Here is a 12,131-nt window from a genome sequence, read left to right as displayed (position 1 = left end):
AAACTTGGGGAATATAAGAGATGAGATGAGATGAAAAAAGAGGGTGGAATCAACAATGGAAACAGAATGAGAAACAGATGGAGGTTTCCTGTCTATGAACACCTAATAGTAGTTATCCCATTAATTCCATTTCTACCTCCATTCAACCACGCTCAGCATTATTATTAATTATTCATGTTCACAGGGTTATTCACTGAGAGTGGATTTCATATTTAAAGTCAAAATAGCCGAACTTGAAAAAGTCTCTAAATTAACTATGCTTTTTTTGTTTACTCTGGCCCTAAATGAGAAATTTGCTCTGAATTCACTTATTGATAAATAACCCTGTTTGTTCATGCTCAACGTTCAACAAATACTGGACCAGAACGAGAGCCTTCAGAGTTATGTGCAATGAATACTTTTTAGATTGGGTAGAAATTAACCGATTTCAAAACGATCTCTCTGATTTCGAACTGTATGAGCATCATTACTCAACAACAATTACACAATAGTGCTACTTATGTATATGTACCTACCTTTTTTGTTTCTTATGCTAAATATTGATGCTAGTGGGAGAAAGGACAATGACTTGAAACCAATCTCACAAAATTATCCACTTTTTGGAATTTCAAGAACTAGAATAGAAGCTTGGGAACTGAAACAGATTAGGGCACGTGAGAAGGGAATTATAATTTATGCATGAAAATTAGCTGACATGTTCTTGCTTGGCTTAGACATTCATAAGTTAAGGAGTTCCGGATGTGTATAATGTTTATGTTGACTTGTAACCCAATACCTCCATGTCTCATTCCATGTTTATTGGTTCCAGAGCTTTTGGCCCCCTGTGGTGCCATGAGGACATTACACCCAAGAATCAGAATTCAAGGAGTGCTGATCAGCTGACTAATTTCCTGAGACATGTTGTATCTGTATTTAAAGACTCCAAATCAGGTAACCTTTCTCCAGACCTCAACATTTATCTTTGAAGATTTTTTGAAGGTGCAATGGAATCTAAAAATAACGAATATATTAATGAATCTCCGATTTCTTTCATGAAACACCTCTAGATACCTAAAACAAAACATTACAACTGCACAACTTTTATTTTTGCTATTTATCCCCTGTATTGCTGTTTGTAGCTTATTACATGTGCTTCCTGGGAATCCTGTGTTTCAAATTAAGGATACACTTATTTTAGATTATTTTCTGAATAATTTTTTTTTTTTAATTTATAGTTTTAATTCTGAATTTGAGAATAATGAGAACAGACAAAAAAAAAAACTACATTAGTCTGGTTATTTCCTGCTTTGGGCTCAAACAAGTTTTTGTTCACTTGCCTGGCCTACAACTCCCAGAATTCTTTGAATGCAATAAATAGAGAGAAAGTCTTGGGAATTGTATTTTAGTGACATACGGGCCAAAGCTTGACACCGTGTTTTATCTTATTTGCATGTATTTGCTTGTCTCCCTAATTTAAAAGGTTAAACCAGATGTAAATAGGACCAAAATGATCATCTAGGGTTTCTGTAATCAGTCAGACAGAAGGAATTACCTGCATTTCAAGTGTGGCCTGCCCTTGTGCATGGAACCAGCGTGATAAGCAAATATTGGTGGTTCCATCAATAGCACAAGCACAAGGGAGCTATCATTTGTTTGAGACCCAAGTGGACACTAAGCAAAGAGTATGTTACGAAGTTTTTGCCCACTCTGTCGTCTGAAACCCTTATATTGGGGCTTAAAATACTAGCTGACTACTAGCCAGGCCTTAAAATGTACTTGCCACTGCAAGCCTGGAGGATCCATGATATATTCACAAGGGGTGCATTTCTACTTTTCAAAGGCTAGTGACAAGGAGAATTTTTAAACCATGCTTATATTTGATATAATGACATATTTCAATGGGAATATATGTGACCATTTGTTGCTAATCTTACTCAGGCTTTCACTTGGAACAGCACCTGAGTGAGGTTGCCTTGCAAACTGCTCTTGCCAGCTCTTCTCGACATTATGCTGGCCGTTCCTTTCAAATCCTCCGTGCACTCAAACAGCCGCTCTCTGCACATGCGTTGTCCGATCTTCTTTCCAGGCTGGTTGAGGTTATCGGAGAATACGGTGATGAGATTCAGGTATGGATTATTATGTTTTTTATTTTGTCAACTTCAATTAACCATTTGTAAGTGTTTCTTTAACAGTAATTAAACACACATGTACATGTTAAAGAAAGTCGTGGCAACAGCAAAACATGATAACACCCCCTGAGAGGTGTACATAGGTTAAGTGACAGAAGGATGGCTGTGTCTGTGGGTCTCCTCCATCCCCATTTGTTTCCCTCCTGTCCTGCTTGCCCTCAAACTTCTCTTTCAAACCCCCTTTAATCATCATGACAGATTGGGCAGAAGAACATGCAGACCCACTCAATAATGCTACAAAGAGTGACATTATGGGCAGTGGGTGCTGTGCAACTGTCACACTGAGAGGACTGCCTCCCTTTGTACACCACTGACCTCCACGCTGATTGATAATAATGCAAAATGTGAGACATTGGAAAAAGTCTTTCTTCAGCACAGCACTAAAACCATTTCTGAGAAATGATATTGTCACATTTACCCAGAATGCCTATGCCTTGCGAGCAAAAACAGACATCATATTTCAGATTTCATCCTACAATTCTGCAGGCAGCCGTAGCAATGGAGCATAATTTTTTAAAAACGGCTTTTAAAACCATGGTATGCAGCCCACCGTTGAATGTTAATGATCATGTATAAAGTGCAAACGTGACCTGGGAGACTTATGGAATGTTCCTTCTGATTGTTTCAGTTTTGGAACGTTTCCCCCAAACTGCTGTGATATATAATCTACTGTGTGTATATATAGTCTCTGTACCTTTTTATTCACTAGTATATGTAACCCAGTATATTTTCACACACGCACTTGTACATTAATTTTGAAGAATAGTTTAAGATTGCAATACAGCTGTTAATCTTTAAAGAACGATTTGCCATAAGCCTCCTCTTTATCAGTGTCACTGATGTAAGTGCATAGCTGCATTTGGTTACATGATTTTCTTTCTTTCTTCAGGGTTATGTAATGGAAGTGCTCCTTACGTTGGAATCGGCGGTGGATAATTTATCGGACTGCCTGAAGAACAGTGATCTGCTGGCTGTGCTTTCTCGGTAAGTGGTTTTATCTCAATGAAAATCCAGCCCAGCTTGTAATCTGCAGAGAACACAGATGTGTTATATCACAACCATTTAGACAGAGATTTTATCTAAGGATAGTCATAAATATGAAACATGCCACGAGGATGTGCTTTTAAATTGCTTTGGCTAAGCTCTAGATGCAGATAATGTTTATCATTCTGACACATATTTAAAGAGTACAAACAAAACTGCTTTGCTTTAAGCAGCTACACAAAGTGTTTGGCCATAAAGTAAATTTCTACCAAATAATTGCATAATTTGTTAGTTTTGTAAGCATATAAAACCTTTCTGGGATGTATGATCAAATAAAGTCACTCATTGTTAAAGCTAAATTATAGCCACTAAAACAACTTTAGCTTAATAAAGCAGTTTTGGTGTATAGATCATGCCCCTGTAGTTTCACTGCTCAATTCTCTGCCATTTAGGAGTTAAACCCCTTTGTTTATGCATCCCTGCATGTGACTTGCACAGCCTTCCTAAACTCTGTAAACCTTTAGCACAATACTGCTTCATTAAGTGAAAGTTGTTTTGGTGACTATAATGTCCCTTTAACCCCTTAAGGACACATGACATGTGTGACATGTCATGATTCCCTTTCATTCCAGAAGCTTGGTCCTTAAGGGGTTAAATCATTATCTGTATTTTTTTTTTTTCAAGAGTCGTAAATTAATATTAATTGCTCAGTGAGGGAGCCAAGAGTGTACACCCTTGGCAACCCACTGGGTATGCATTGGGTAACATGATCTTATGTGCTGGGACTTGAATCCGTGAATGAAGATTATTACAGTTCTACCAGGATTTAACCATTTTGTGGCAGTGTTGTGCACCATGCACAACTATAATTTAGTGCTCTTACTTAAAGTCCTTTTAAAATATAGCCATTAAAGGGACTCTCCAGTGCCAGGAAAACAAACCGTTTTCCTGGCACTGCAGGTCCCCTCTCCTTCCCACCCCCCATCCCAAGTTGCTTACCTGTATCCAGCGCCGATGTCCCTCGGCACTGGGTCAGGCTCCGCCTACGCTTCTCCCCTGCCGACATCAGCCGGCGAGGGAGACCTATTGCGCATGCGCGGCCGGTGGCGGGGGAGACCTAATGCGCATGCGTGGCAATGCCGCGCACGTGCATTAGACCTCCCCATAGGAAAGCATTGAATAATGCTTTCAGTGCTTTCCTATGGAGATTTCGGCGACGCTGGAGGTCCTCACATAGTGTGAGGACGTCCTGCGTTGTATAACACACTTTTCGTGTTCTATGAACATTGAAGTGTCCTCTAGTGGCTGTCTAATATAAAAACTGCAATATTTACAGATGCAGGGTTAAGGATAGTGGGAGTTGGCACCCAGACCACTCCAATGGGCAGAAGTGGTCTGGGTGCCTGGAGTGTCCCTTTAAGCATAGGTAGAATTAAAAACAGAGGCATATATAATTAGACATAATGATGCAAAGGGAATCGGGAAATCTTCCCATGGACTTTCCACGTTTTACATTTGTTTCAGTTTCATCCAAAGCACTAAGCAAAAGTGCACGTGAGCTTACAGTCTGTAAGGATAATGTGCGCGTTGAAACAAACATAGCAGGTGAGAAATATAGTTTACAAATAAACTAAAATTGTGAGGGATAAATAAAGATTGTAGTTGTAGAATGGTAAAATAGTAGCATTCACTTGCTTTTGGGAATAAAACAAAATCAGACTATAGTTCTTGGATTTAGCACTGACTGGGGTTTTCTTCTTGTATTATTAGTGAATCCAAAATTGTTCAAATCCCGACTTGATTATTTATAGTATTTTCCTAAACAGATAATGTTTTCTTCACAGATCTTCATCGCCAGACCTGACTTCAAATGCCAAGCTAACAGCAAACCGTAAAAGTACTGGGCAGCTAAATATTAATTCCGGTGTAATAAGTGGAAATGTCAGCACAGCTGAACGTAGCAGACACCAGAGGAGCTTTTCTGTCCCCAAGAAATTTGGGGTGGTGGATAAATCCTCGGATCCACCACGCAGTGCCACGTTAGACAGAATTCAAGCATGCACTCAGCAAGGATTTTCTCCTAAAACGAAAAGCACATCTTCTCTGAAGGACAATGTCACAGATCCATCTCACATCAACAATCCAACTAATCTCTTGGCCACAATATTTTGGGTTGCAGTAGCCTTAATGGAGTCTGATTTTGAGTTTGAATATTTCATGGCATTGAGACTCTTGAACAAACTTTTGTCTCATTTACCTTTGGACAAATCCGAGAACAGAGAGAAGCTTGAGAAGCTACAAGGACAACTCAAATGGGCAGATTTTTCAGGGCTACAACAGCTTCTGCTTAAGGGATTCACCTCCCTCACAACAACTGATTTAACACTCCATCTGTTCAGTATGCTTACTCCTGTCTCACGCATCCCCATGGTGGACTCTTCACAAGTCATAGGTAAATATAAAACATGCCATTTTTCTACAAGCAAGAAATCAATATGTATTATAAAGGATATGTTGTGTCCATGGTTATTGGATTATTCAAATAAAGACAAAACGACAATGTGTTTATACGCTATATCCAAATGGTCTTACTTTTGTAAGGAAATCTCCTTGATCATCCATACTGGTTGAAATCTTACAAAACAAAATAACTTGACAGTACTAAATGATTGAAAAGAAAACCAAACAAACCTATTGTTTACCTTGCTTTTCTTGTACATACCATTCTACCAATTCAGAGCTCTACAGGGACAGTGCATAACATTCTACCAATTCAGAGCTCTACAGGGACAGTGCATAACACTCTACCAATTCAGAGCTCTACAGGGACAGTGCATAACACTCTACCAATTCAGAGCTCTACAGGGACAGTGCATAACACTCTACCAATTCAGTCCTTTGACTGCTCCTGTGAGTGTCAACTGTTCTAAATAGTACTGTACATAATACTCTGCCAGTCCATTCCCCTCTGTGGTACTGTGAATAACACTTTGCCTGTCCAGGTGCCCTGAGTGGTACCATGCCCAACAATACCTTCCAAGTGTCCCTATTTAGGAGAGACTGAATTTGTGCCTAAATCCATCTGTCGGTGTTCTTGGTGTATGAAAATTCCACAGCAATATTATTCACCATAAAATGTCTTTAAACTATAATAAATATGCTCAGTCTGTGTAAATTAGACGCATTGATTTTGTTATGAACAACATTTTAGTTGCATAAACTTGTATTAGTAATTCAACTTACATTTCTCAGAACTGCCCTGCCCATGGCCACCCCCCCACTCACACCCCTAACATTAAAGTATCCCTCTTTGCCTCTTTTAAATGTTGGGTAGTATGCTAACACTTTGTCCACAACACGAGTGGAGCGGAATGCGCATGCACGGCCAGAGCCTCACGTGCATTAAAAATGCCCATAGGAAAGCAATATTCCGTGGTGCCACTCACTTTATAATGAGCCTGACCCAGGCTCCTAAACAGCAATGTGTAGAGATACGGTTCTCCAGCAGTAAACATATCTCCCAAATGTCTATATTTAGAAGGGGCAGTCCCTATTTTGCCTCCACATCCCTCTGTCCCTCTTTTCTATCTTAATGTCCCTCTTTTCTAGGAGCTCCATATTCTTGCTGTGTCAGAGTGCATAAAAGAGTTCCACAGCAATAATACTCAGGATAATGTGTTTACATTACAATAAATGTAGTTAGATATCAATATGTGTAAATAAGATACATTGTTCCTATTCTAAATTACATTTTAGTTTTATAAATTATTAGTAAGTAGTAATTACACATAAAGCTTCATTTTTAGCTGTTGGTGTATTCCCACTATACTTAAAGGGACAATCCACTGCTTAAATGCAAAAACAATTATTCACTTTTTAGTAGATGTACCCCAATGAAAAATGCATGCATGCATTTTATTATGCATTTTTTCATTGGGGTATTTTCAAAACAACTTGTAAAAGCTGCAAAATGTCTTGTTTGAATGCTTTACAAGCCCTCCTCTTCATAGCCAGCGCAGGTTTTCGGTGGCTGTCCAATCGCAGACTTCCCAATGCAATTCTTTGCATGGCAGGTGCTCTGAGCAATTGTCTGCCTCTTGAGTTTAGCTCCAGAGCTAACCAAACCAAGCAGTGGCAGGACCGGTTGTCTGATGGTGCGGGGTACGTGGCAAGGTTATTATTTCTAATAAAATCTGCACTTTTTGTGAAATGAAAAAAAGAGGACACATTCTTCACAAAGCTAGTTATAGTGCTTTGGGTGTGTGGACTGTCCCTTTAAACAAGCCTCTACCTGGGTTGAGGATCATGGGAGTTGTAGGGGTGCCAACAGCTGGAGACCACCTTCTAATGCACCCTGACACAAAAAGCATTAAGAAATGTGTATGCGAACTACTTCCATGAATGACATTTTTTTGTGTATCTCTGCTAGGATTCCCTCTGAATATTCTGTGTTTGATGCCACACCTGATCCATCACTTTGACAACCCGAATCATTTTTGTAAAGAGATTGCTGAAAGAATAGCACAGGTATAAAAATAAACAATGCTGCTGCTGTTAATATATCATCCTCAGTAATGAGACTCATGGAAATATCATTGTTTTTAGGTTTGCCTTGAAGAAAAAAATCCTAAATTGTCTAATCTCGCTCACGTGATGACACTGTATAAAACCCACAGCTACACAAGAGACTGTGCTACGTGGGTGAACGTGGTGTGCCGATACCTACATGAAGCCTTCACTGATGTTACCCTTAATATGGTGACTTACCTGGCAGAGGTAACGTTAACAAATTGCCGTTTATTCTTCTCCCATTGAATTATCTGCAATGGCTTGGGGTAGCCATTGTTCTCTTGTTACTAAATTCTAGATTAATCACATGGATACAGTAAGTCTCGTTCTAGGATAAATGTTTAAAGATATAGTGAATTTTAGGAAAGGGATACAAAAATGTGTTGATTTGTAGAATTGTCCATGTAAAAACTGGGTGAGGCTAATAAGGACCATTGTAAGTTCCACGTGTGCCCTAGCTGAAAATCAATAGAATTACCTGTGTTCTGAGGAAATCTCTGGGTTAATTCTACTCACTTTCCTGAGATGCTTAGTTATGTTTAATAAGGCACACCAACCTCAGGGGAGGGCTATTAATTACATATAAAAAATGTTTTGGGCTGCAGCTAACTGCATGGAGTAGGAGCTGTGCTAAGCTGTTTGCACAGTGGTACAGGAGGGAGGTGGCAGGCAGGAATTGTTTATTTTTTTTCACCCTCCATCTATGTTAAGTAAGATAGGAGATTGTCTTTTGGTTTAGCAGGGGTGTCTGGGAACCACATTAGCATTATTTAATATTTTGCAAATATCATGTGGGTTTAGAGAAAATGTTAATTCTTACATCTTAATCATGGGTGTTCCCATTTTTACTATTTTATTTTCATTCTGATTAAAAAAGCGATCAAAAGCAACCAAAAAGTAAAATTAAATTGGCAATTTTTGGACTCAAAGCAAAATAACACACCTTGTTAGAGTATAAAGGTTTTTAAGATTTTGTGAATTGGGGTTAAGAGTGCTTCAATTAAAACCCAATAAAATGTGCAATGTAGACATTTATATGGAGTATGGGCTCCGTTTCAAAAATACATAAATTGTGTTTATCATGTGTTTGGCAGTTCTAAAAATATTATTATATTGTGTTTATCGTAACCTTTCATTGTAAGGTGTGCTTAGTGTATGTTCTAGGCAGTGTAACAGTGACATTTGACTGTCATAAACTTTTTCTTTCAGTTGTTAGAAAAAGGCCTCCCTAGTATGCAGCAATCTCTCCTGCAACTTATCTACAGTCTCCTCTCTCACATGGACATGTCCCTCATTCCTGGAAAGCAGTTTAACGTGGAGGTGTTAAAGATCATTGAGAAATACGTGCAGGTATGGATGGTTTAGCGTTTATTACAGTGAGTGATGGTTATTAGAACTGGTGCAGAATCATAAAGCATTGCTTTAAATATGCTACCTGCCTTTTAATATCATCCTTAATTTAAATTTTTGTCCCGCCTGATTTCAAAGTAAAAACATTTCTCTTATTCTACATCTGACCTCATCAAATATATTCAGGGCCGGATTTCCCTTAGGTAAAAAAGGCACATGCCTACAGGCTCCTTACCACCAGGGGGAGCTTGTGTTTAGCACTTATGTGCCTTTTGAGCTTTAATATATTGATGGGGAGCGATAACTACCAGGAGCCTTGGTCAGTGCCCTCTGTAGTCTAGTCAGCCTTAATAGCAGCTATCAGCTAATATTGATTCCCAAGTTCTATCCATCCCTAATTTCTCCTGTCCCTCACTGGCTATCTATTCATATAACACTACCCTCACCTCTGCCTTGAACGCTGCAGCCGCACTCCAAACATGCACCTTGAGGAGAACACGCCCCTAACTGTGGCACACTAAATCAACACGCTACCTGCAGAGATGCTCACATTTTACTGAACGCTGCTGGAGGAAGTCACGCACCCAGTCTGACTTCCTCCACTACAAATTCATGTTGTGTTCATACAGCACAGCCCTTGCCAATAAGTCATACTTTTCCTCCCTTCGTTAGCTCATGCTCCCGCAATCCCAGGCGTCTTTTTTAATACTTTTAACTTCCTTCTATGCCTTCCTATGGAATAGCCTGCCTACCGCCATCAGACTCTCCCCTAGTCTTCAATGATTTTAAGAAGTGCCTTAAAACCCATCTCTTTAGGAAAGCTTATGGCATCCCAGAGTAACCTCTACCTCACATACCTGTCTCTTGCTCTCTCCTAAAGGGCGTCACTCTACTCTTTCCTCCAGCTCTGCTTCACGCCCACCTTATTTGATTGCTATTTCCTGTCCTAATGTGTTTAAGCGGGGTCCTCTTCAACTGTGAGTCGCAGTGCTGGGAAGTGTTGGTAGGACTGCATAAATAGAAACAAAAAATTTGACTCCTGTATGGCAGAGAAGTGAGCCTTGAGACTGCAGAGCGGAATGGTCACTCCCATGATACAATCTTTTTGAAAGACTCATATTGACTGTGTTTAATTTTTTTTTCTTTACTCTGCTTCACTCCCTGTCCTATTGTGTTTTACACCCACCTCCTATAGAATGTAAGCTAGTTTGAGCAGGGTCCTCTTCAACCTCTGGTTCCTGTAAGTTCTTTGTAATTGTCCTATTTATAGTTAAATCCCCCTCTCATAATATTGTAAAGTGCTACGTAATATGCTTGGGCTATTTAAATACCAGTAATAATAATAGAGAGGATAAAGCTAAGTGTTGTCCCAGCTCCTTCAGTGTACTGTAAAAGTGAAAGGGACTTTTACAGTATGTCCCTTTCACTTTGTATGTGTGGCTAGAAAGAAAGAGAAAGAGATACTTTCCCAACTGCCCATTAACAGCCTCTCACACAGGAAATGCAGGGGAAGTTCTCAGTGATGCACACGGTATAACCACTCCTGCATCTCTAATATCATCAGTGTGACTGGTCTACAGACGACATAGGAGGGAACTTGGCAAATAACTCTTCAAACTCCAGCACTCAAAGCCAAAACTTAAACAAATAAGCCATTTACCTTAATACAAGGTCCGCTGGGCTAGTTTACAAAAGGCCAGTTGTCACACAATGGCCAGGTTAAATATCCACTAAACCCCTCCTATCCACGTCCTCTCCCCCCTCCACCATGTAACCCCTTCTATGCCAGCCTCCTTAGCTCTGTCAAGGCCCTATTCCCCCCGCTTTACTGTTCCATCGGTAGTGGTATAACCACTCCTGCATCTTTAATATCATCAGTGTGATTGGTCTACAGAAGACATAGGGGGGAACTTGGCAAATAACTCTTCAATGTGCAGCACTCAAAGCCTAAACCTAAAAAAATAAACCATTTACCTTAACCCTATGTTTAACTCGTCTTAAAAACTAAACACTCCATCTACCCCAAAGTTACTGTTCTCCTATTGTTTGCTCCTTTATTAATTTCTGATCTAGTCCTCTTTAATACATACAATAAAGTAGGGACTAACAGTTTGCCACATTGTAACCTTTTTTAGAGTATCCACTGGAAAGAAGCGCTGAACATTTTGAAGCTAGTTGTGTCCCGTTCCGCCAGCCTTGTGTTACCAGCATATCAACATGGGGACTTGACAAAGCTGGAGATCAGTCGACTCTGGACAAGTTCTTCCAAAGAGCTTCCTGGAAAGACGCTTGATTTTCATTTTGACGTGTCACAGGTAATCAAAACACAAGTATACAGAGGTAGAATGTAATAGATTGTCCATGTGTCTCCAAACATCTGTATTATTCCCTTCTTTTTAAATAATTTTAGAAAATTCTAAATTTTTATGATGCATCTTCATGACCAGATTCACTTGAGTTATTTATTATTTTTTTGCAACTCAAATCGTCCATGAACGTAATTAACCTAAAATTAAGGCATCTCTCTGCCGTCTTACTCAGTCTACTATTAGAGAACATCTATGTTACCTATAAAATGAAATAACAGAAAAACTTATCATGTATAATGATGTCCAGACACCAATTATTGGAAGAAGATTTGATGACTTGCAGAGTTCAGAAGGACGCGATGGGAAGTCGAGAGCCCTGCCAGTGACTCGGAGCACGTCTTCCACATCTTCTGGCTCCAACTCCAATGCATTAGTACCTGTTAGTTGGAAACGACCTCAGTCCTCACAGGTACTTGTATTGTCTCAAACATGATTCGACAAATTTAAGCCATGTTGCTGGAATCTGCTGGCTAATGTTCCTGAAATGTTTTTTTATATTAAGTTACAATTTCATTGTTAGACTTTACAGTGTGTCCCGTTCACTTTTTGATTACACAGATCAACCCCACGAATAGTAAATAAATTAGCACTAAAATATATGGGACTTGCTTGGAAAGTGTCAGATATTAGGCTTGATACATATACGCATAAAGGAAGTCCTCCAGGTCACATTTTTACTGTTGATTTCAGA

General features: G+C 39.4%; 2 protein-coding genes across 12 annotated transcripts in view; one reads left to right on the top strand and one right to left on the bottom strand.

Moving 5' to 3' along the window:
• Positions 1-12,131, bottom strand: part of LOC134571246 (uncharacterized) — a 516,374-nt gene that overhangs the window by 338,154 nt on the left and 166,089 nt on the right. The gene's annotated exons all lie outside the window — the stretch shown is intronic.
• FRY (FRY microtubule binding protein) overlaps positions 1-12,131 on the top strand; it is a 434,727-nt gene that overhangs the window by 381,558 nt on the left and 41,038 nt on the right. For 10 of the 11 annotated variants that reach the window (XM_063429398.1, XM_063429404.1, XM_063429361.1 and 7 more), the window contains 9 exons: positions 809-930; positions 1,918-2,105; positions 3,058-3,152; positions 4,997-5,604; positions 7,582-7,679; positions 7,758-7,928; positions 8,931-9,071; positions 11,207-11,386; positions 11,688-11,849. In XM_063429398.1, coding sequence (XP_063285468.1) covers positions 809-930; positions 1,918-2,105; positions 3,058-3,152; positions 4,997-5,604; positions 7,582-7,679; positions 7,758-7,928; positions 8,931-9,071; positions 11,207-11,386; positions 11,688-11,849 — 1,765 coding nt within the window. The remainder of the gene's footprint in view (positions 1-808; positions 931-1,917; positions 2,106-3,057; positions 3,153-4,996; positions 5,605-7,581; positions 7,680-7,757; positions 7,929-8,930; positions 9,072-11,206; positions 11,387-11,687; positions 11,850-12,131) is intronic. The other variant, XM_063429371.1, reaches the window with a different exon arrangement.

Source organism: Pelobates fuscus, chromosome 1 (genome assembly GCF_036172605.1).
Source record: "Pelobates fuscus isolate aPelFus1 chromosome 1, aPelFus1.pri, whole genome shotgun sequence".
Taxonomy (NCBI): domain Eukaryota; kingdom Metazoa; phylum Chordata; class Amphibia; order Anura; family Pelobatidae; genus Pelobates; species Pelobates fuscus.
The sequence above is the reverse complement of the archived record's forward strand: the minus strand, read 5'-3'. Positions and strand labels throughout refer to the sequence as shown.